The 24,537-nt window shown below is 41.7% G+C and overlaps 1 protein-coding gene across 2 annotated transcripts in view; it reads right to left on the bottom strand.

Annotated features, from left to right (window-relative positions):
• Window positions 1-23,733, bottom strand: part of SATB2 (SATB homeobox 2) — a 129,898-nt gene extending 106,165 nt beyond the window's left edge. Inside the window, exons 1-3 of one of the 2 annotated variants that reach the window (XM_058840383.1) lie at window positions 23,412-23,733; window positions 22,715-22,933; window positions 3,229-3,405 (exon numbers count right to left, since the gene is read on the bottom strand). In XM_058840383.1, coding sequence (XP_058696366.1) covers window positions 3,229-3,405; window positions 22,715-22,883 — 346 coding nt within the window. In that variant the 5' untranslated portion in view covers window positions 22,884-22,933; window positions 23,412-23,733. Of the gene's footprint in view, window positions 1-3,228; window positions 3,406-22,714; window positions 22,934-23,140; window positions 23,300-23,411 lie in introns of those variants that run through there. The other variant, XM_058840382.1, reaches the window with a different exon arrangement.
• Between the last annotated feature and the right edge of the window lie 804 nt (window positions 23,734-24,537).

The following is a 24,537-nucleotide window of genomic DNA, read 5'->3' as shown; positions in this document are numbered from 1 at the left end:
CCAACTTTCACACCCCAGTGCCAAGCTGTTAACAAATTCCCATGCTGTTCCAGAAGAAATTTCACAGCTCCTGTCAGAAAAGGGAAGTTTCATGAGGGCAGCACTCGCTGGAAAAGCCTCTGCTCCCACCACCATCAACAAAAAATCAGAACCAGCTGTTTGTGGAATAAATGTGTCCTGCCCAAATTGTATGGGAATAAAGAGCTTCTTCCAGGGAGGCATGGGGCCACCTTCATGTATACCTCCTGATCCATTCTTGTCTCAACACTGTTTGTGCTACAACTTACCAATTTACCTAGCAAGCAGGAATAAAAATGATCCACAATAAGGTGAGTGACCACAAGTCAGTAGATGAGGCTCAGACCAGGAGACAGCGGGGTGTGCGTGCTACAGCTCAAATGTTCGGACACAGCATCACCTCCTCGGGGAGCTGTGCAGCTCCAGGCTGCAGCCCAGGCCAGCAGGGCCCCTCTGGGCACACGGCCCCCTCAGCACACACCACCTACCACCCGGTGCCATGTTCCCTTTCTGCCAGCCAGGCTCTGCTGTGCTGCTGTACAGCTGGGAAGCACCAGGCAAGGCTGCACACGAGGCACACACCAACTCGAACCTCCGCAGCTCTGCAGGCAGAGCAAAGGCGGTGAGAAATCTACAGCAATTCTCTCTGCTGCCACAGCTCTTCTTTCCCGCCCAACTCGCCCTTCTATCTGCCACAGCAGACCCTGTTCTAGAAAGAAAAGGCAAAACCAAAATGCTTCTAGCAGGATGAAGTGAAACTGCAGTTCCCCCAAAAAAAAGACAGGGCCGAAATGAAACACTTCCCAAACTCAAAAGGTGTTACATGCTAAATTACAGCTTAGACAGCTTTTACAATACCAAAGCTTTGACAAACTCATTTACTTTGTTCCTGGAGGACATGGGGACACCTACTCATGTCACTGCTTTGCAGAGCATGATGCTCAAGAGCATTTTGAAAAATGCACCTGAGGACCTTCAACTTCTCATGCAGACTCTGTAATTCAGTAGATCATAAAAAAGAACTGACTGTTTATTAATATGTTGTGCTAATGGAAATCAGTTCCAAGCACTAGAACAGAAGTAGACGTGTCCTACAATCGTAATGAATGAAGTAAATAGCTTTATTTTCCCCACCTTTTTAACATCAGAAAGGTGTGTTCCCAAATAAATCCTTAGAATACCAATTTAGTAGCACGCTTCTGGTCAGCCCTAGTTAACAAATTAGCACCCTGCACTCTATAAAGCTTTGCATTAAACAAAATAATCTCAGAAATCTATTGGCTGTCTCTGCCTGTACCTCACCCCTCAGCTTACAGACAGCTAGCACAGAGGCAAGATACTACAGAACATGCTGCATACTTCAGCTTCATACCTCAAGATCAGCATGGTCTGCAGTATTTGTTCAAGATGTCTAAACAACGTTGGTGGACTGGCCCTTCAGTGTGAAGGTAAATAACCTGACCAAGAGATTTGTTAGCTGATGGATCTTTAAGGTTATTTTCTGTCATTCTAAATATTATACCATGTGATATTGCCTAGAGGAATGTAATTGCTGCCTTAAAGATGAAAATACCTCGGTCTTCTCTTTTAGACTAATTGTAATAATTAGAGATTGAATTACTGTTTTCTAGTGGAGTTATTCGAGCAGCACATCAAGTGACAGATCAGTATCTGAACCTGCTCATTGTTAAAGCTCAGTGGCCATTTCCTCCCTGCACAGTGACTAATTTCCTTCATGAGTCAATCTGTCTCCTCCTCTCTATTCTCACAACAGAGCAATGCCACAAAAGCAAGGTTCCCCCAAGCGAGATGCTCAGCCAGCGTGGATCACTGCACTGGATGACATGTCCCCTTGGAGCAGGTTTTCTGCAAAGCCCGTTCCCCTTCACAAGTGCCAAGAATCAAATCTTGGCCACCTAATGCAGCATGTTCCACATGTTAGCTCGCAACATGTTGGGCAACTGTGTTAACTGAGATGGATAGTGCTGTCAAACAGAAAGCTGGCTCACCAGGACGGAAACAGTGGGATATGCTGACCTTTTACATTCAGGAAAAAAGAGTCCCTAAGATGACACAAAGCATTTTGTATTAAAGCCCAAAACAACTACCTTCTTGCAGGGCTTTTACTACCATATTGTGTAAATAAACACATGTACATAAGCTCTGTCTGTATGAAGAACCTGAGCCTCTCTCACAGACCAGAGTCTGACAGAGGAAATGAATCATTATGACCCTGCTTGGAAAGAAGTTTGCACAAGGAGCCCATGCGATTAACCACTGCCTGGAACTCCTGGATTCAACACCACCATTGCTCCTTCTGCTCCCACGTTCAAATACCTAACTATACAAAACAGATCAACAGACAAAATTCAAATCCCCAGGCAAATTGCTATTAAGCTATTCAAAATGTGCAGAGGTTTTATTGGTGATACGGAGATAAAACAAACTTACAGGCTTCTCATGCAAAAGAATAAGCACTGAAATAACCTGTTTAGTATAAAAAAGCCTCTTGAAATTCCAAGTTCATTCTGGAAAGATTTTTCCCAACCCACCACCTCCTGCCCATCTCCCTCAAGATTACGATTTTAGGTTTGGGTTTTTTTAGGCTTATATTTTGGGTAGAGAGAGGAAAGCTTTGTTTATTTTAAGATTTTGCTGCTAACAGAGAATCATCTCTGAGTGGAAGGGACTATGGAGCTTTATAAAGGGTTTTGCAGCAATATAGTAGGTAAGCGAAAACAGAAATCAGCCTGCACATTTAGTCCTACAACTATTTGTCATAAAGACAGCATGCATATATATGTAACCATTATCTACAATGCATAATTTAAAAAATTAAAAACTACAATATGCTGTCTAAAACTGCCCTGATACAAAGAGGAATACTGGATATCATCTAGCTGTACACCTAAAGGTTCTATCTTCCGTGCTGACTTCCTCGAAGCAGCAACCTGCCTCATGATACAGAACAAGTGTGCCATGAATATCCTGACTGATCATTATCACCAGATTTCACACTTCAGCAAGCTTTCTAGGCAGGCTAAAAATGTAGGGCTTGTTGTGCACCTAGTTTAGGATTAAGCAATTAACACAACTGATACACACACTTTCAAGATTTGCTATCAATTTCCTTACTTTTTCCTTACATCAAACAACCTCAGGTGTGCTGTCTTCTGCAGTGCAGAGAAGTGGGAAAAAACTATTGAATACCTTGTGCCTGAGCTGCAGAACTGTGGGAATACCCCAGAGCCAGGAGCGCTGTCTCCACCAGCTGGCTAAAGAGCACATCTTTGCGAACCAGAACGAACTCAGCATGCTCTTCTCGATTATCGTATTCAAGAGAGGCGTCTGACTGCTCCACCACACAAAAGACTGGAATCATCAAACCTACATGGAAAAAACACCAGAAAAAAAAACAACAAAGCATCAATAAGAGGAACAAGAACTGTGTCATACATGTCTGATTAAACTTGTAAATTAACACACCTCCTAGAAGACTCATCGTAAGTGGAAATCTGCCTTTCTTCCTTGTGGAATAATTTTTGTTTTCTTTCCAAGCAAAATACTGAAGTCTCATCACTTGACTCATTTAAAAACCACACTAAAAGCTCTAGAGGATACAGTTCAGGAACAGAATCATAGCCAGCATGAAGATAAACAAGATTTCCTAATAGGATTTTTCAACATTGCAGTTTTCTACAGTTCTATCAATGTCCCTACCTCTTTCAGGTCATTTCTCCACATTCAGCCATATGAAAACCTGACATACAAATGCCACTTCTGCTTCTCTCTACACAGTGAAGTTATGAAGAAATCAGCAGAGGCTGATCTCCTTGGGGGACCCTGGGATATTTGTGTATTTTCAGATCATGTCCAGTCTTCTCACTGTACAAGGAAAAAACTCTTGCATTGATTTTGTTGGAAATTATAATCTTGTGTTGGCAGCTGATGGTGACTCAGACCCAGACAGAGACAAGGCTATCTTTCTGCTGCATCCATGAAGAGCATAAGAACAACTCTTTTGGAAAAAGGATTGATGATGAGGAGCAACTACAGAAGTGGAAGACTCAGGGGGTGGTCCGGATTCAATTTTGTTGTATTTTATTGTAAATCTACTTTTGTGGTTACAGGATCAAGTTATCTATGACATTAGATAAATTGTGAGGCATAAACTGCAAGGGATTCAATACTACAGGCAGTAGAGAAATGTGCCAATTTGCAGGAAACAGCCCTACAGCATATTCCCAGAAGGAAGAGGGAACAGACAGAATTCTGCATGGCCATTTCCACCGCCTGCTACAGGTCAGTCTACCAGTCACAGACATTTTTTAACTGGTTACATATAACCTCTGAGTCCCTAGGTAAACTAGAAAATATTGATGCAGAGAACAATCTCAACCTAAAGCACTTTTCCAAATGTGCCATCTAAGGCTCATAATGTCACCAGCAAGTTCACCTCTTAATCTTGTTCTTCGGAATGAAATATAACCATTTCCACTACCTACTAACTACAAAAAAATATCTGAGTATATTGATGAACTTCAGACACAAATCACTCTATTCTTGGACCAGACACTTCTTAAAGGGCAAAAGAAGAAAAAGCCACATTTCAGTTCTCCTTCATGAATTCTATTAAATATTTTTGAGCTACTGTCAGTAGCTTCAAAACCTAGTATCTCAAACCAATAGCTATATATTCCTTCAGAGCAGTCACCCTGCCCTGAAATAAACAGTCATACCAGCATCTCCTAAGGAACTTAAATACTCCTTGTCTTGAATTTTGAGAGACTAGATCTACTTTAAAATATATTTTAGATACACAATTCTCAGTTAGTGACTTACCTAGCATAGAGAGACTCTCAATTTGACATTCTAGCTTCAGGAGCTATACACTACAATACCCACTTGATGTGTTTCAGTTCTTTGTTTTAAAACACATCTCAAAGTAACATGAAAGAAGGTTACAGCATCACATTGATGCTGCTCCCTCTTCTCGGCTTGATTAAACTGATACATTTTGCAAGTTCAAGCAGCCAAATTCTACCACACAGTGCTAAAAAAAAGCTCAGTGAAAAAAAATCTCTAGGTGCTTTCCTGAAGAGACAGCACATGGGTGATCATATTCCTCTGAAATCAGTGACAAAATTTTTTCTCCTATCAAAGGTTAAAATTTGAATTCTATTTGTCCATACACCATTTAATTAGTTAAAACAAAAATAAGTCTCTTTAAGTGACAAACTTCCAGTCCTGTCGAACATACAGGCTGTCACAGCACTTTTGATGGGGCTATTAATGTCTTAGCAAAAGATTAAGATAATTGGCCAAATGCTGAGGCTGTAATATCAGTTGTGTAAATTACGTTTTGGCAAGACAGAAAAAGTGGTGAAGCAAACTGATGAGAAGGATGTCACACTGTCTTTTATGCTCCTGCTGGATGCTTTCCTTGTCATACAACAGTCTCTCCTTTTCAGCACAGAAGTTGCACCTATTCTCTGCACTCATCCTTTACTGTCTGAGTACAAACAAGATCTCAAATGCTACAACGGATGCCATTCATTCTATCACTTTATGGACAGCACAAAGGACCCCACACAACTCCTGCCCATGATGACTTTCCTCCACCCATGCTTGCAGGAACCCTGCTAAAGAAACAGCTTTTGAAAAAAACATCTCTGAACTCTGTGACTCAGAGTAACTGATGATAAGCTGCTATTGTATCTTAAAAATCAGAGAGCAAAGGGCAGGTTACCACGTCCGTCATTAAAGTCCCATTGTCATGCCTCTTACCATAGCACCTGGAATCTTAATACTGATTTTAAAAATAAAATACAAAGCAACAGTAATCAAACTTATTTCCAAGCCAATCTCATTCCAAGGAAGTTTCAACTGCTTTGCTCTCTATTTCACATTAGAGAGTTAAACTGTCGTATCTCCAAAGAACTTACTACCTCAAACTTCTCTGTTTCCTAATGTTATATGAAAATAAACATACTTTCAGTATGTAGGAATCAAAAGGAAAAACATCTGCAGACACCAATATGCTCTTTACATGCTGATATACACCATGGCTTGCTCCTACATGCATGTATTACACCTCCAGCTCGCTACAGGGCCCTCAGAGAAGAGCAATACAAGTTAGTCACTACTCACTGTCATTCCAGCTGAAGAACTTGGAGCGGTACTCAGAGAGCTGGAGACCAAGCATCCATAGCAGTCTCACATGCGGCGCTACCACAGCGCAAGCCAGCCTTACTCATAAATCCTGGAACTCCTCAGCTCTTTCCCTAACGAGCGAGCAGCCAGAATCCCTCTCATCCTCCCTCGCCTGTGCACACGCACGGAGCGGGCTGAGGTCTCCCGGCACTGAACTCGCATGCACTCCTCTCCCAGCTTTAGAGAGAGGCTGCAGGGACTGATGCTGCACAGCTCATGGTACATCACACGCTGCTTTTCACACAGGGAGAAAACAAGGAGTAATCCGAGGGCTAAAAAGGAAAGGGCTTGTTTCCTTAAAGGACAAACACATCGCACACAAAACATTAACAGCAATTGCAAATCATACTAAAGGCTTTTTCTCCTTGATTTTGATTAACGTAACTGACTCACGGCCAGCTCTTTCACGCTTCCCACAGGGCTTTGACCCCATATAGATGGCATCTGCATAAAATGTCAGGGGAGCATAAACCAAGATCTACAGAAAGGCTTTTATAAGGACATCCATACACAGCAAGAATTCCATCTAACCCACGAAAGAGAGCAATGCAAAACTGTTACCACCATTACCCAGAAGAAGAGAATGGTTAGCAGCAATCAGTACCTCTGTATTACACATTTAAAGCAAATCAGAGATGTGATTTAAGCTCCACTGTTGCTTTCACAGAAAAGCTGCAATGTACAGAGACTCTTTGTAAACAGACTTGCGCTTTTTGCCAAGACTCTTCTAAGGGGCAGAGAAATTAAGAAGAAATTAATTATGTATCAAGGAGACCAAATGCACATTTTCTCCTCCTTGCCCATCTTAATCTATAGTTTTATTTCACTGAGAAGTAATCGATTCTTTAAAAATGAAGGAAAGAGAAATAGATATTTATTAGGGAAGTGAAAACCCAAGATACTCTGCTACATGAAGTGTTCATTTCTACAAAAAAAGATTTAGAGTCAGTTAAAAGCATTATCAATCTGCAATCATACAGCTCCCTGGAAAACATTTTCAGTTGTAAGACTTCCAAGTAAAAGCCGCAGATTTCTAATGACAAACTAGAAGGAAGAGAAGAAAGCAGTTATTAAAAAGACCTGCACTATTTCTTTTGTTCATTTGCAAGTAATACTTTGTCCAGCACGTGCTTTTTTAAGTAATATATATGATACTATTGGCACTTAACTTCTATGCATGGTCTGCTTGCACAGAAGCATCACAGGCAGAGCAGAAAGCTGAGAGCTCTTACAGCCACCCACCTCTCCAGCCATTAAACAGGGAGCAGTGCTTGTGTGTCCTAATAAGAATAAAATGAACATCAACTAGAAAGAAAAAGCACCAATAAAATTTATGTCTTTTTAAATTAAAATCTCTTTCCATCAGGTGAAATTTTGAGTCCATCAAGGTGTTATTTAATTTTATCTAATTTGAACAATTTCCAAACATCAGGTTGATTAATTTCAACAGCATGGTGTTATGGAAAGATTTACTGTACAGGGGTTGTCTAGCAGGGAATTAATAAAGAAGCCAGTTCTTTGCCCTGAGTAACATGAGGTTTTAAGACTTCCCAGATTTCTAGTGGGAATACTTCACAGCACAAGCATGTTTTCTTCTGGGAGTAAAACCCACCAAAATTATTAAAAACTGAGATCAAATGGTGGTGTCAAACCCAAAGGAAATCATTCTACAGTGGAGAGATTTTTATCAAGTGAAGAAAGTGGAAAATAAAGTTGTTGTTGTTACTGTTATGCTTTGGGTTTTTAGGTTTTGTTTGTTGGTTATTTTTTTGTTTTGTTTTAAACAGAACACAGACATACATGCAGAGTAATCTTCCCCGAAGACAAAGCAAATTTCTATGGTTTGGAGTTCAGAAACCAGGACATCTACTTGAAAATTCATAAACTACTGAAAATTCTTCATTGCTTTATGTAGAAAACATTTTCCTTAGCAGAGACTGCAACGTGGGCCACTCTCTAAGGCTTTTCCACCACAGAGAAAAAAAACAAAAACCTTGGCAATTGCAAGAGCAGAATCCACAAATGCTTATTTCCACGCACACCTAAAAACCACTAAAGTACAAGCAACTTTGGTTGGACTTCTAAGATCAGACCCTTACTCTACAACAGAAACTAAGAAGCACAATTAGCAAAGCATGGATTGTCTTGAGGAAATTATCTAGATAAAGATTCCATATATTTAACAATAAAGCATGCTTCCACAACTGGCAGTAACCACAGGAAGCAATCAAACTACAAACATTTCCTAAACCTAATCTGCTTCTGTTTTTTCTTTAGAGAGAGACCTTTATCCAGCAAAGGCAGCCAAGGGAAAGCAGTCCATTTATTTATTTCTCTCTGCACTGCAGTAGAGCTGACCTTACACATACCGATTTGGTATTTTAACTGTCTTTCCCTTTTTTCTAAACAAATTTGAAAAATGAACCTAAACTGAGAAAAATGCTTTAAAAGGCAGAAATCAGCACAGGCAAGGTTTTCCAGTTCTCCTTTTCACATCCAGCAGCTCTGATTTGAAAATGAGAAGCCAATTAAGTTTGACAGCTTTCAGTTACACAGAAATACCTGAATTTCTGTGGCAACGATGCCATCCTGCATTCTAAAGTGTAACACAAATCCATAATTTCCTTTCTGAAAGACTTAACCCCACCACTAAGTTAATTAAAAAAAAAAAAAAAAAGAGAAAAGAAAAGAAAGAGAATCTTTAAAGCCTCAGCGTGTCACTTCTTCAAAACAGTGTAAACTGCAAATCCTGAAGTGATTAAAATTAAAACCTAGTTCATGTGCTAATAATCAGGAGGTTTCTATTAAAGACCCGACTAGCTGAACATAGAAGCAGAATCATTTCAGTTGGAAAAGTCCTTTAAGATCACATGTAACAACAGAAGATAAATTCATAATTTAAAAAATCAACCGCACTCCAAAACGTGGGGCATTTTGTCCAGTTGGCTAGGGCTTTTTCAAGAGGAAAGACATCAAACAGTATTTGAAAAAAAAGCCAGTTGTTCTGATCTCAACACCACTTACACCGTAGCTGTAGCTGATGGTGATGTGAGATCTTCTCAAAAAAATCCTGCAGAGTCCAACTGAGGGCTGCAGATGCAGGAGACACAATGACAGGCTAAAGAAGCACCATCACACCGTTTCCACAGGGCCACACACACACGACTGTTCACACTCAAGAAGGATCTGGCTTGAAGCAGATGCCAGATTCAGCCCATGCCGGTGCAATTCCATGATAAGGTGGCAGAGACGCACCCCTCTCATTTAAGCAATCATTAGACATTGTCCATGAAGGCTCACTTTCAAGTTACCCCATGAATTATGAATACAGTTAAACTGGACAGAATATAAGTCGTTGGCACTTAACTTATTTACAATAAATGCTTGGTTTGGGTAAATGGACTGTGTTTCAGCCCCTTTTTACTTATCAAGCATCAGCTTACAACAGTCTCATTATGAAGCTGAGAATTCTTTCACTGTAAATCTTTTTAATGGGGACTGAAGGAATGACTTTGCAGTTGTTTGTCACTAACCACTCGGAACCACGTGAAGAAAGCCGTGTGCACACACTGACAGGCAGCCAGCGGGAAATCGCTATGTCAAGTAACAGGAGACTCTACCAAGATCTTCACAACTGTAAAATCCTACGCAGCATCAAGCACCTCATTACAGCAAAAGGTTTTGTTTAAAAACAAGGACCCTACATTCTGTTAATCCTCTGCTCTCCAGTGTGCTCTAGACAAAATGCAAGGTATCTGATTTTGCATATAAGCAGTAATGTGATGCTGTTAAACTCCTACTCTTCATGGGTTTATAAGCCCGCTGCAAATAATTTGTTCCAGGATGCAATTTGGTAAAGAAGAGCTCAGTTCACAGATGATTTTAATACAATGTTTGCCAAAGAAACAAAATCATGTTAAATAACATTACATTGTAGAATTTTTCTTCTTAGGAGGGCCAGAGGAAGTAAAACTAAGGACAATATCTTTCTACTCCTCCTCGGCTATTTTTTCTGGCTTTACATATTCAATAAATCTGTAGGCAGGAAATGCATTTCTACATTTTATATTTTAGCCAATGGCGAATGCAAACCACAAGGTATTATTTACATCTTTCTTCAGCTTCCAGTCCTTTCTGTGGCTTCAGTCTCCCAGCCATCACAGCTATCCCAGATCTCAGGAAGTCTTATAAATAAGTCACTACCATCTCTGCAGATGTCCTCTGCTTCTGACAGCTTAACTACCCAAAGAATCCTTCTCCTAGCTGAAATAACAGCCTTACCGTTTAACACAAAATATTTCAGGCCACTATCCCACCAGAGAAACATATTATGAAACTCATAATCTGATTTGATAATGCTTAAATTTCTGAAAAAAATGGTATAAAAGAAAAACCATATTTAGAGCATGTGCTGCAACAAACAAGAAACGAGAACTAGAAGAACACCAAGCATTTACCTCTGGCACAGCCTCTCCTGCAGCGTGTCCGGGACAGAAGTATTACTTGCAGGAGATGAGGCCTTTTCTAAGTCAAAGCAAACCAGCTCCTTCAGGTAACAAATCCCCTTTGCTAAACCTGTTGCACTAACTTAGCCCGAAGTTTGAATCCGTCACACCGGTTGAGTTCACAGAGTAGGAACAGGAGCCCCACTGGGGCTTTGTGCCATCCTGCTAGCCCAGGGACAGCCATGCACGGGGCAGCCAGGAGGCAAGAGCAATTAAACAGGAGAATAAAGCACTTCCACCTCTCCAATTAAACAAGCAAAACCGAGAGCAATGATAGCCCAGAGCTCAAAATACTGCTTTGAGGGAGCCCGAATGAGAAGGCAGCACAAACAGCTGTCTAGGTTGCTCCAGGAGAAAGCTCAGCACCACCGGCAGGCAGGAATCCTGGGGGGCACCAGCACCATGCTGTCCACCAGAATCACACACAGGCCTTCCAATCCATGGAACAGAATCAGAGAATCAGTTAGGTTGGAAAAGAACACTTAAAATAATTGAGTCCAACTATTCCCATTGAAAGGAAAAAGGTGAAGACACTACAGCTATATTTTTCCTAAATAAAACAGCTTGGTTGTTTCCACTTGTTTCCCAGTTATAAAAGAAGAAAAAATACTCCATAGCCATACTTTATAATATGAACTAAATGGAAAATACACTCCTTTTACTCAAAAGCAGAGGAATGAATACTTCTCAATCAGATGACTTTTTGTTAAAAAATCATCTTAAGCCATTAATTTCCTGTAAGTTTTAGGTTTTGGTTTCTTTAACTTAAAGACAAGTATAGGGTTCGTGCAGGATTTTTAGTTTGGGGGACTACTTTCTGTTTCTTTTCTCTCGAAAACGTAACAGAACTCGCCTAAGGGGCTAAGACTCTCTATGCCAAGTTCCACCCAAAATTATTTTTAATGACCAACATTTTTAAACCCTGAAAACTGGAACCACTAATAAGCCCTTAAATTCAGTGGTGCTAGCAGATGCCACCATATTATGTAATTTTTGAAGAAAAAAAAAAAAATCTTCTAGCAAAAGCATTTTAATGAAGGTTCTATTAACTAGTCTCCTGGTACTGGGGTAAGTCCCCTGGAATGCAACAGAAAAGCTTTCATAGCTGGTTTGAGGTTTTATTTCTGGAGAAGTTCTGCAGACCACACTTGGGCCTATTTCGGGGTCTCCACTGGGACCCACCAGCAAGCTCTTTTCTCCTTCATGTCCATCCCTCTGTGAAGCACTCCCTGGCAAGAAAAAAGTATAAATTTTATCACCCCTTCTCCGTGTTACAAATTAAATGTCTGCCAACATACACCTCTGCCTTCAAACCTACTTGCAGGCTCCAACAGTGAGACAAGCTGAATTATATGCAACCACTGTAACCACTGCCTCCTTCCCTCCTATCTTATAGACACTGGCAGCGCTAGAAAATGTCATTTCTAAGTGGCAATGTCAAGAGATATGGCAGAACTGGCTATGGGCAAAAGTTACAAGTACGCACGCAAGAGGACAAGCCACATTAAACTCTCTCTGAATAAATGTTGTCAAACTCAACGGTAATGGATGAAGCTCTTCATCCTGTTTCAAATTCAGCAAGGGTAAGGCTATTGCTCTATCATTACTAAATAGTATTTTTCTGGTAGAAGGAGACCACAGAAATCTTCATCAGATCTTCAGTGGGAAAATAAGTGGAGGAGAGAATCGCAAATGAGAAAGTGTAGAAGCCATTCTGTCCTCCAGAAGGCATCCAACTTCCCCCTCTGCCTCCCTTGTCACCAGCCAATACGGAGTCTTCAGACAGACTGCAGCTACAGCCCATTATGGCTCAGCAACTGGCCTCTGGGGCTTGGCCTTTCCTCAGTCTCCAGTCTTTTACACCCTGGTGGACAGACGGCAACTTCTGACTGGCCTTCTCTTGTACTGTCTTATAGCAGAGTTGCGGGGGAACCACTCTACAAATACAAGATCATTTAACAGCTATCAGTTTGAACATTACTCCTTTAGGAATATTTACATTTATCTGCCAGCAGGTCACATTAATCTAATGGGTTTTAACAATTACCAGATCTTTATCAAACAAGACATGAGGTCAAGGACAAGTTAACAAGTAACATTCTCTTTCTCAGGTATGCACAGTACACTTCATCCAGTCAGGAATATTTTGGGGCAAGGGTGTGAAAGACCTACCTATAGGCTGACCTACTGTGTGTGGATTCACTTGTGAAGAGTTAGCAATGCTTCTGGGGCTCAACAAGCTGAATTGCTATATTATCATGGTATACAGGGCTACACCTAAGAATTAGATACTTCTGCTAGTGCAAATCCATGTGCTCATTGAGAGGCGTTAGCCAAAGAACGCAGATTACATCTGTGCTCCAAAGGCCAAACGGGATCTCGGTTCACTTTTGGATGCCATTCCAAATGTTGATTTATAAAGCTGTATGATACAGGACTAGAGCCAAGGCTACTGTAGCAAGGCTCTCTCTTCCCATGAACAGTACAGCAGAAAAGACACTTCTGCTTACAGCTCTAGGAGTCAGAGAAAATGGAGAGCCAGCATCCCTCAACTTTGGGCCTTCAACTACAGTTCAGTCCCTTTGCAAGTGGCACACAGACACACGGTGCCTTGGCACAGGGCCTTTCTGCCTTTTGGGTTTTAATCTGAACCCTGAGATGGTGAGGCGGCTAAAGGGCCACAGAAGAATCAGACCCAGGTAGTGATGGCTTAAGAGACCAAGTACTCTTACTTGCATTCATGTCCACAGATTTGAAGAGGCTACAAAAAAAACAGTAAAGTATATGTGGTACATGAAGTAGCACTGCTTTTCATTCTGAAAGAGAAGGAAGTAATTTTTACTACTTTCAACATGTCCATGGCACTCTCAAAGCACATCTAGATAGCAGGTTAATATGACACTGTAATCATAATTAATGTCATCAGAAAGGCTCAATACATTCATTATTATGCCAGACGCAGAAACTCAGATAATGCCGAACTTGAGCGTTACTGTCAAGCAAGACACCTACTTACTGCACACTTGCTCACAGGACCCTATATGAAGTCTACTATCCAGACTTCTAGCTTGAGGAACAAACCACTTTAAAAAAAAGGAAAATTTAAAAAAAAATCTCACACTTCTGTTACTCTGCATTTTCTCCAAGTCTAAAAATTGGTACCATGTATGACAGGTCCACCTCATTTTTCTTAATGATGTTTTTATTATTCTTTCACTCAATTAAAACAGAAATGGATATTGCATCTTCTGACTGTATAATTGTTATTGTAATCTGTTTTCGATCACTGCTTGGGAAATGGGTCCAAAACAACATAAACTATCCACAGCCTCAGAATACAAGTCATTTTCTTTTACTACGATACTTAAAGAGACATCTATCATGTTGCTCCGCTAACATGTTTGTATTATGGCAAAGAAGTTATTTGTAAGTTGGGAAAAGACATTATGAAAATCACCTTTTATTCCAAAGTATTGCATAACTCATAATTTATAACTACATTTCTTAATAACCGTTCAAAAGAATAAGGCTGGAAATTGTGCACATCTAATTTTAATATATAAATAATGGAAATGCATATAAACCAAAATATGTTCAAAATATGAATTTATATTACTCTCAAAAAAATAGGCTGGTTATAGTTTTGAAAATAACATGCTTCATTTCCAATATATGCCTGTCAGTTAAATTTATGGCAAAACATTCTCCGTGAGTTTAGATTACTAAGATGGTAAATACTTCTTTGTGACTTTTCTCACTTATCTGAAGCTTCCATACAAATGCTGACAAAGTCAGCAACTTCTCAAGAGTCAAGTGTTGGTGATACCCAAGTAAAGACAGACTAATCCAGCCCCTTCTCAGCATCACAAATAGAATGGAACAGCTGAGAGAGAGACAAAGTAACCTTGTGGCTGTATGCAGCCATACAAATCATGCTTTTGATATAAGGAACTCCCCTCCCGACATTTCATGCCAGGTTTAGTACCTTTGAAAAGATTTGCAGTCAATAGTGCGTCTTTTCATCTCAGTGTGTTTTTAGGAAACAAATGAGGAAGCATATTTAAGTGGAAGACATTTCTATTGCATTCTGAAAATGCAGTGGGTATGTGGTTATTTCAAGAGATGCTGCAGCTTCACATAAAATAGTGTCTGACAGGTATTAAGATTTTTCTGACCTTCTTTACCATGCTGACATTGCTACTCACAAGGTACAGTTGTGCTTCAATTTTTTAATATTGCATGTCCATCTGATACAAGGACACCAGTTAGAGCACAATGACTAAACATTTTTAGCCAGATAATTAGCCAGATAATTTTCTATTTAGAAAATAAGTCATATGTCTAGACTCTTACCCAGAGCTACCTGTCCTTTCTCTTCATGTTCTTTCTGTTCCCTTCATACAGCTTCTACAAATAAGGACAATCTTCTCTTTTTCCAAACATCGCTGTATGAAACACCAATAATCACTCAGCATTCAACAAGAAATTGAAAATCTATCTTGAGTTCACAGTACTCCTGCCCTAGCATCCAGCTTACCATAACATCGACGCAGGCTCACACTTCATTTTTTAAACAATCTGTGAATTATTTGTGTAGTTTTATTCCAAACAGAAGTGCGTCCAGGAAGGAGGTTTTACGTAAGTCCTCTGACACTAGCAACATCGACATTCACACCTTTAAAAATCAGAGTAAAAACACGATACCAACCAACCAACAAAACAAACAAACAAAACCTTTTTATAAGAGTTTTTCAATGTCAGCAGCCCTAAACTGCTAATAGACAAATATCAATATCTTTTATATTTGTAGATCTTCAGGGGACACTCACAGAGCTAGCAAATATATTTTAAAAGAAAAAAAAAAACAAAACCAAACAACTAAAAATACTATTTCATGTTTTTTTTTAAAGTTCCCTGAAATAGAAGAAATAACACCAGAAATATAAAACATTTTTTCCCTCACCAATATTTGGATCAATGCAAATGAAGACGGGGACAAAATGTACTCAACAGCTGCAGTAAGTGCTTTCATACAAAGCACAGGAACTCTGGATAAAAAAAAAAAATAAAAATCCCTAACTATAGAATAGTGACAATATGGACAACATGCCTTGCTGGCTGAGAACGTATCACACATTAAACAGTCAACACTTGGGAACAGTCACGAGAACCTCAACTAGATGGGCTAACAACTGCCCCCAAATGAAACGGCGAAGAGTATTTTCTGTCTTTCATACCGCTAATCAATGTAAACTCATTTGTCTGCAGCCCCGCAGCAGAGACGCTGCTGATGAGCATTCTGCAACAAGTACAAAGCTTCTTACAGGGCAATTTTTTTTAGTATCGCTAGAGGCTAGAAAACATTTCTCAAAAGCCATCAAATACTCAGCTGCCTTTTGTCTGCTATGACTATTTCTTACATCTGCACTAGTGACACATGCCACCGTGGGGACTGATGCAGCTGACCCCGGACATTTGGTACAGTAGGAACCAATTACCACAAAGCGATTTCTTCAGAGCTAGAAAAGGCTCTGGCTCCTTGTTCAGCACACAGGGCTGGTTTCAAAAGCACTCCGAGCTTCAAAAGGAGAGCACGCTTGATCAGTAGTTACAAAGTAGGAATCAGGCACAGGTTATCTCCAACAAACCCCCGTCCTATCAATTCAAAGGGACTTGGTAATACTTTATACCTTGAAAAACTGGGCCTTTAATCCTAAAAACACAGCAGTGGTTACTAATTTAACTAAATTATGAGGGGCAGTAATTAAAGGCCTAACTTAGCCAAGCCTTGCAATTTGAGATTCAAAAGAAAATCTTCCCAAGTTTTACAGATTTTTAGCTATTTTGAAAAGTTTAAAAATAAGATTTAAAAGCAGGTTGGGAACTGCTCAATCACAAAAATAAGAATTTTCCTAAACAGGTCACACAGATGTTTGGTGAATATAAATACATGACTGCAATAAAACTCTTCATTTTACAGCACCATAGTTGCCATATTGTATTACCATGTTCTCTGTCAATGCGAGTGGCAAAAATCTTACTGGTTCAAGTATTTTACTTAAGCTCCAGACCACCGTTGTGGCCCTTTTTCTCCTCATTCCACACAGACAGCTCTAAAGAAAACATCAATAATAGAAAGTAACTGCAAAAATAAATATTCAGACTAGCATCTCCATGAAGAGTACTAAACTCAAATACTTTTAAAGGAATTTCAAAATAAGTGATACCATCTGAAAGTCTGTGCTACAGACTAGAAAGTTTCAATATGACATAGCTGTCTGTTGAAATGATGTCTTGATTACAGTTACATTATGCCAGGTTTTTTCTATTTTTAAATCAAGATAAAATATTCAGCACAGTAAGAGTATTTAAATAGAATATAAGGATTTGACAAAATAAGGTATTTGGGAATCTTCAAACTTCACCTCTAAGTGTTTATTCATAACAATAGAAGTTTGATACTATTAGCCTTCCTTCAGTGTCCAAATTCTTCATCTAAATTCTGAATGGAAGATAAGGTACTATTTAATTTCTTGAATATATGTTACCTCACTGGCATCTCCTCTGGTTTTTATTATTTTTCCACCTTCTTTTGGAACAAAATCAGTTCTGGGGAATCACTGAAATCTCCTGTTAAGGTGAGTTTGTCAAAGAATTGCCCTGTAAATAATTAAGAGTAAATATACTATGTTCTATCCCAGTGAAACCAAGAAAAGGCAGAGCCCAACTTAAAAAGGGAGGAGTAAACAGAGAATTATTATGGATTATTTCAATTATATTGGTTGCTTTTTCTTTCCTTTGGTTTATGATAAGAATAACAGCATGTAGTTAACTAACATGGCCATGGGTGTGGAGAGGAAGCAGGGAGATGACTTGAAATACTTAGGAACTGTTCCGGGGGAAAGAAAAAAATCTTACTACCACTAATCTTAAATCTTGAATTCAAAATTGTTGGTGTCTTTCTGCAGATGCAACTTAAGGGTTCCAAAATTATCCTAAACATCAAATTATGTCTAGGTCATTGAATGGGTGGATACCCTATATTCTGTTTAATGCATATGTTCAATTGCACACGTACTTCAACCAACTGTGTCTTTATTTTAATAACAGACCAAGTACTGAAAACACATAAAGAAAGACTATTTTTCTACCTCAGCAAAAATACAGCTGATACACTGCATGACCCTTCAGGAGTGACTGCTCTGTTTGTTCTATTTACATGACATAGCCTAACTGGAAAAGGGAGAGAGGGGTGAAGATCAGCAAAAAGACCAGAAACTCAGTTTTAACAATTGATCTCGAAGAATAAATCACTGTCTTGCTTTTCTTACTGTTCCTGTTAAATTAGCCATTTCTTCCTCAATATGTATCAGAAACACGTAAAATCCAAGATTTTACATTTCTTCCAAATCCCTACTGAATTATATCAAATTACAAAGCAACGTTTTCCAACTATGCAGCCAAAGATAAAACATAAATGTAAAACATAAAAATACATCTATGCTTGTTCCTGAACTAATATGGATTTGCAGCTTTCATGCCTCTGTATTTCAATGTTCTTAATTCTTTCAAACAGCTACATATTTCTTTCAGGCAGCAGGACGATATCCTCATCTAGGATCTCGGCAGGAATCTAAAACTTAACCTTTTGCTTCGCTCATTTCCTTAGGACAAGTGAAACATACTCCCTTACTGTGTTCAGGATGCCATGTTAACTAACCATTTAGAACAGAGGAGCAAATTTAATCAGGCTGTATTCTTCCATCTGCACGGAAGTGAATTTTCCCTCCGGTCAAGTACTTTAAATCCTTGTGAAGATATAAAAGGTAGTACAAACTCCACAATATTTTTACAGAAATATGTAGAATGGACCTTGACAAACAGCTCTTCAAGCATCAGCCTGTGTTTCTGTCACCCCAGAGATATATTAAAACTGATTTCTAACTACACTTACTCAGACATGACCACGATACACTGAACTTGAGGGGGCTCACAGCATTCAGCAGCAGTGCTCTGAAGAGTCACATTTCTCTTGTATCTGACTTTGTACAAGCTCCAAAACTACAGCTACTGATTAACATCCAGATTGTACACTTTGGTTTGAATTGCCTGAAAGCTTTTCCCCCAATTAATATTCTGTAAATTGAATCACAGTTTTTAACAGTTAAATAAATATCAACATATTATCAGACCGCATCAAACTCATCTAAACTAAAAATGTTCTGCAATCATTTCCTGCTCCAAATTTGAACATGCTCCCTTGGCTATCATTTGGTTCTATGTTTCTTTTTCAGCAAAATCAAACTTCAGAACAGCTCATTCGGCATACTGGCCTTTTAAGTTGCTTTCAGTGGCTTTTGACGCTTATTTTCTACACTCTTCAAATCAACACACACATATATATATGCACATCCACTCTTACACAAACAGGTTCACGAACTGCAATCAACAATTCTGTAAATATAAGTTTCCTAGTCATTAATCATCCCTCTTTTTTTTAATCCTTATGGAGTGAATTACTAACTGAGAGGAGACGCCAATTCTAGTAAGTGAATGTTACCCAACAGGGATATAAAGCTGTCAACACCATAGTGCTCTTGCTTGCTCTAAACTCTCTCCCAGGCTTCATATGTTTTTTAAAGTGATATTAGCCTTTTTTTCCAAGGAACCTTACTCTCCTTAAAATCTGAGCGCTTGTGTTTTATTACATACAGGTTTTAAAACAGACTGATCAGATAACTGCTGAAACACTTCAGAAAGCACTGGGTTAGTCAGGCAAACCAAAACTGGACTCTAATACATTGGACTGACGCTAACAACATTGTAAACAGTACCAAAACTTTTAAATCCCCTATTAAACACAACCTTTAAGACCTCGTTTATCTTCTTAGTGACCTTCACTAGATTATTATAGCTGCTGTAATGGCCTTCTGAATTAAGTACATTCATGTTAGGAATAAAAAAACAGGAAAATCGTAAGGCAAAACTTCTCATGAGAACAATTGTTTTTCTGTCTGCATTACAAATGCTTATTTTAAAACAGTTTTTCACTCATAAAACTAGAGAGAAAGCTAGAAGCAGCGATAGCATTTTATTTCTCTATTTCTCAGGGAAGTCACTAGAAAAATAATTGCAGCAAACAGTACGATTATAAAACTCGTTACCAAAGGTCATCAGGCACATCATAGCAGCAGGTAGTTGAGAGCTTATTGCTCTGTTCTCACGAATTAACTTCAGAAACTGATATTATTACAATAAAAGGACACTTGACAAATAGGAAAGAATTTCAGCATTTACATATCTAAGGCCCAAAATGAGATGAGAAAATTAATTGCTAGCATTTGGCTTTGCTTTCAAAATCTTTAGATACACATTATGAAATTAAAAATAAAACAAAGCAAAACTAAAATGGTCTCTAATTTTCAGTAAAGTATTTCCATTTTTCTCCCAAATGCAATTCACATTCATTAAGTATTAGCTCTTGTTAAAGCCCAAGAAATAAGAATAAACAGAACCACTGACAACTGAAGCCTCAAATGTCACTTCACTGTGACTTTCAATAGTTTCCTTTTTGTCAGACTCTAGGCACAGTAGTAGGAGAGTCCCTATCAATATTTATTTCAAATAATTTTACACTAATTTGCCAGTAAATTAAAAGTAAGACCTTCCACAAATGTCTACAGATGCATTTCACAACTACAGTGAAAAAACTACTGACACCACAGTAATCACTGCAAAGACTTCCAAAAATACCCGAAACAGGTGTGATCCGCATTCAGGAAAAGATCGCTTGATCGTAACAGGTTCTTAAAGATCAAACTTGAAAAAGAGCAGAAAAAAATATCTGGAAATTAGCTGTGTTGATTTATTGTGAGAGTATTTCCAGGAGAAAAAAAAAATAAATCAATTTTAAACAGCACCATTATCTTATTAAAAAAAAAATCTGCCTTAACTAATTTAGTATTGAGTATTATAGAACCTAGGTAAGTATTCAGACAAGAATAATTTTCTTCTTGCTTTCAGCATCAATAAGGAGTAATGAATAACCTTTATTATGAACAGCCCAAACCCAAAGAGACTGAGACTGCCTAAAGAATACCAGCTAAGGAAAAAAAAATACTCTTGCATTTCTTCTGTATTTCTTATTCCCCAACACTTCTACACTCCTATCTACAACACCTTTATAAATGAGCTGGAGAGTAATGAATAGGCTCTTTAAAAGTTTGCTTTCAGAAATGAAAGTCTTTTTCTTAAGCAGAAGAAATCTTCCATAGCTTAATAGGCCAGACTCAGGCTGAACCACCGATATAACTATAAAAGCTGTTGAATTTCTCTTGGATAACACAGCTGCAACTAGAAAGCAAACATATATTCCAAAACATTTAAAAGAGTTCTCTTAAAGTATATTTCTATAAATGCCCGAAGGAAAAAGATTTCAGCTCTAATTCTAACATTCCTTTAAAAATCAAGCAGCTTTAATGTCCAAGCCTTGAAAAAGGCATCTAAAACTACATATACTACTTTTTATATGATTGACTAGTTCCTTTTTACAATAACTCAAAAAATTATTTCTTCACCAATTTCTAAGTGGAATAGTATTACAAGTCTTTCACTGCAAAGCTGTTTCTTGTTTTTCCATACATTGGAAGAACACAGAGAAGAGGATTAAAACTAGATATATAGAAACATAAAAAACTAGTGAGCTCTCTTACCCTTCATTAGGTATATAAATGAATCCTATGCTTTTAAAATAAAATCTGCAGCTCCTTAGCAAACTTCAGCAATTAGGAAGCCTATAGAGCCAAAGAGGTCTAAAACAAGCATCTAATGGTAAAATCGCTAAATAAACCTCACGTAATAGAGAGTCATGTGACGACCATTTCAATGTATCTCTCGAAATGCCATTTACACGAACTCCTTGTGTATAAACAACTACAAATATGTGTTACCGCTCTGCTCATTTTAAAACACAAATATACAGGGGTTTTTTTTAAAGGTAAAGTTATTGGTGGCCTTTCCTGCTGCATTCTGCCCACAACATCTGGCTAATTGCAAGGTTTTTAAATATATTTTTCCTAACACGAGGCTGCACTGTCTTAAACACGACAGCATCAGAGTTAAGAGAAAAAAAGAAGGCATTTCAGAGAAGTGTCTGGAAAGTTTATCTGCTTGGAAGAAAAGGAGGGGGAAAAGCAACCACGTACTTAACATGTTCTTAATACAAAACTGACCAGCAACTTGATAGCAAAGTAAGAAAGATTAAGTATTCTAGAGAAATGCAGGAAAACTGCAAAACTAATGCACAACACATTTCCTGAAAGAGATGAACCTTGAACATTTCCTACCTTCTTTTACAACAACAGCTACAAAACGCTACGAAAGAAAAATAAATTCTCCAAATGCTACCATAAACGTTACCATTTTTCCCGCTCTGCTGACCCCATTCTTAAAGCTGTGACGGTGGATGTTAACGCACCTAACTGCTGTCACCTGCATCCGTGAAGCTGCCCGAGCGCCGGCGCTCAGCCCCGCAGGCGCTGCCCTCTCCTGCGCCCGCTGCCGTGCCCTGCGGGAGCGCCGCCGGCCAGGGGGATGCCCGCGGGCTGCCCAGGGCGATCCGCACCAAGAAAGCGCCGAGCGCAGGACACGCTCGCACCCCGTTACCCTCCGGCAGGATCAGTCCCGGCCTTCTGAGAGCCACCCGGCCAGAGCGCGGCCCGGGGTGGCCTCTTTCGGCAGGCGGCCTTCTAACGCCGGAGGGCTGCGCGCCGCACTCCCGGTCCAAGTCTTCCCGCGGATCCCCATCACCGCAGCGGTGCCCAGCAGCCAAATGCTCGCTCGGGAAAGCGGGCAGCAGCCCTCCCTGCAGCTGCCACTCGGACCTGCCGGCTCCTCCGCGCACGGTACCGACCCGCCCGCCACGCGTTCCCCCGGGCCCGCCGCCCTGCGCGCCCCGGGCGGCGGAGCCGCACTGTTACCTCCCACGGGCTTGCTGACGGCGCCGTTGGGCCTCCCGCGGGTGCCCATGGGGCTGCCGTTCTGCTCCAGCCTGGCCACCTTCCCGGGGGGAGGCCCTTTGACATCGGGGCTGCCGCTGCCTCTGTCGGGGCTGTCCCGCAGGCAGGGGCTCTCGCTCCTCCGCTCCATGCTCGGAGACGCTGCTCCCGCTGGCAGGTCGCAGTAGAAGGAGCACGGACCTAGGGCGAGAGAAACAAGGGGCGCTTCAGTGGCCGCCGGCCAGTACCGGGCCCCGCTCACCCGGCCGGGCGCCCGCTGCGCGTCTCCAGGGCGTTCAGCTCCGTAAAGCCGGGCGAGCAGCGGCCGGGTGCGATGCCGCCCCGCTCCCGCCGCCGGAGCCGGCCCCGCTGGAAGCGAACGGTTCGCTTCACCCGCCCGGCGCCAACCTGCCGCGGGCGGGGGCAGGCAATGCTGCGCCCCGGTTCCCATCGCGCTCGGCAGGCGAGCAGCCCACCCGCTTGCCGCAGCCAGGTGCTGCGCCCCGGGTCCGGTCACAATCCCGGCCCGCCCCCGGGGGCCGCGGGGAAGAGGCTGCCAGTCCAGACGGCCCCGCTGGCACGGCCCCCCCGCGCCGGCCAGCTGTGCAGCCACGGAGTAGCCGGCTGCCGGCGAGGAAGCCTCTAGCGAGCGGCTCCCGAGAGCTGCCGCTGTACTTACTGCTTATAGCCTGTCTGTAAGTTGGCTGAGTTGGGCTCTGTCCATGGATCAGAAGTAGAGAATCCAGGGTGGAAAGTTTTCCCGTTTCCTTCTCCCACGCCGCGTTCTTCGCTTCTACTCCTTCCCCCCACCCCCAGCCCCCTCCTCGCCCTCCTCCGGGGGTGCTGGGGCGGCGGGGCCGGGGCGGCTGCCCGCGGGGCCGCAAGGGCAGAGCCCCGTCCCGGAGGGTCCCGGGTGGCGAGCGGAGCGGGGAGGTCGGGACGAGGGGGCGGGGAGGCGCGGGGCCGTCGGCTGCGGCGCGGAAGAGAAGGGAGAGGGAGCCGACTTCTCACACCTTCAGCCGAGAAAATCAATACCGGGGGAAACAGGGGGAGGAGAAGAGGAGGGAGCGCCGCTCTCCCGAGCTCCGCGGCGGCGGCGGCGAGTGCCTGGCGGCGCAGGGAAGTGGCGGCGGCGGCCCCCCGTGTGTCACTTTCAATCGCTCCCTCCTCTGCCAGCGACAGCAGCGGCAGGAGGGACTCGCCACAGAGAGCGGAGAAACGGTTATTAGTTGCGTTGAGTCATCGAGGCAAAGTGAGTCCTTTTTGGGGTTGTCCTTGCTTTCGGGTTTGGTGTATGTGCACGCCTGTGTGTGTGTCTGCCTGTCTGTCTGCGCGGCGTTCCCGTCCCAGGGCTGTGCATCCCAAACATCGCCACCCCTCCTCGCCTTGACACCCCTCCCCCTCCCCGCCCCCCCGCAAAAATCAAGTCTCGCTGCTACCTCGGAATCGGGCACAGACGGGCGCGCAGCAGCCCACCTCCTCCCGGCCCGGCCCGGCCCGGCCCGCCCCGCGGAGCCCCGGCCCCGCTGCGCGCACGGGTGGGAGGCAAAAACCCACCTGGCAGGAAATTAAACACCAATAAATAAATAACACATCTCGCACGCGAAAAAGGAGCGCGGTGCCGCGCGAAGGGAGGGCGTAGGGCGGGCTGGGTGGGGAAGGGGAAGCGTGGCAGGACGAGGCGGTGGTGACAGGAGAGACCCAGGGCAGAAAGGCGCAAGGGCAGGGGCAGCCGGGCTGGGGGAGGGCCGAGAGGGAAAGAGAGGAGGAGGAGCCGGGAGAAGGGGAAGGGCGGGGGGGCGGGG

Source organism: Poecile atricapillus, chromosome 5 (genome assembly GCF_030490865.1).
Source record: "Poecile atricapillus isolate bPoeAtr1 chromosome 5, bPoeAtr1.hap1, whole genome shotgun sequence".
NCBI lineage: Eukaryota > Metazoa > Chordata > Aves > Passeriformes > Paridae > Poecile > Poecile atricapillus.
The sequence above is the reverse complement of the archived record's forward strand: the minus strand, read 5'-3'. Positions and strand labels throughout refer to the sequence as shown.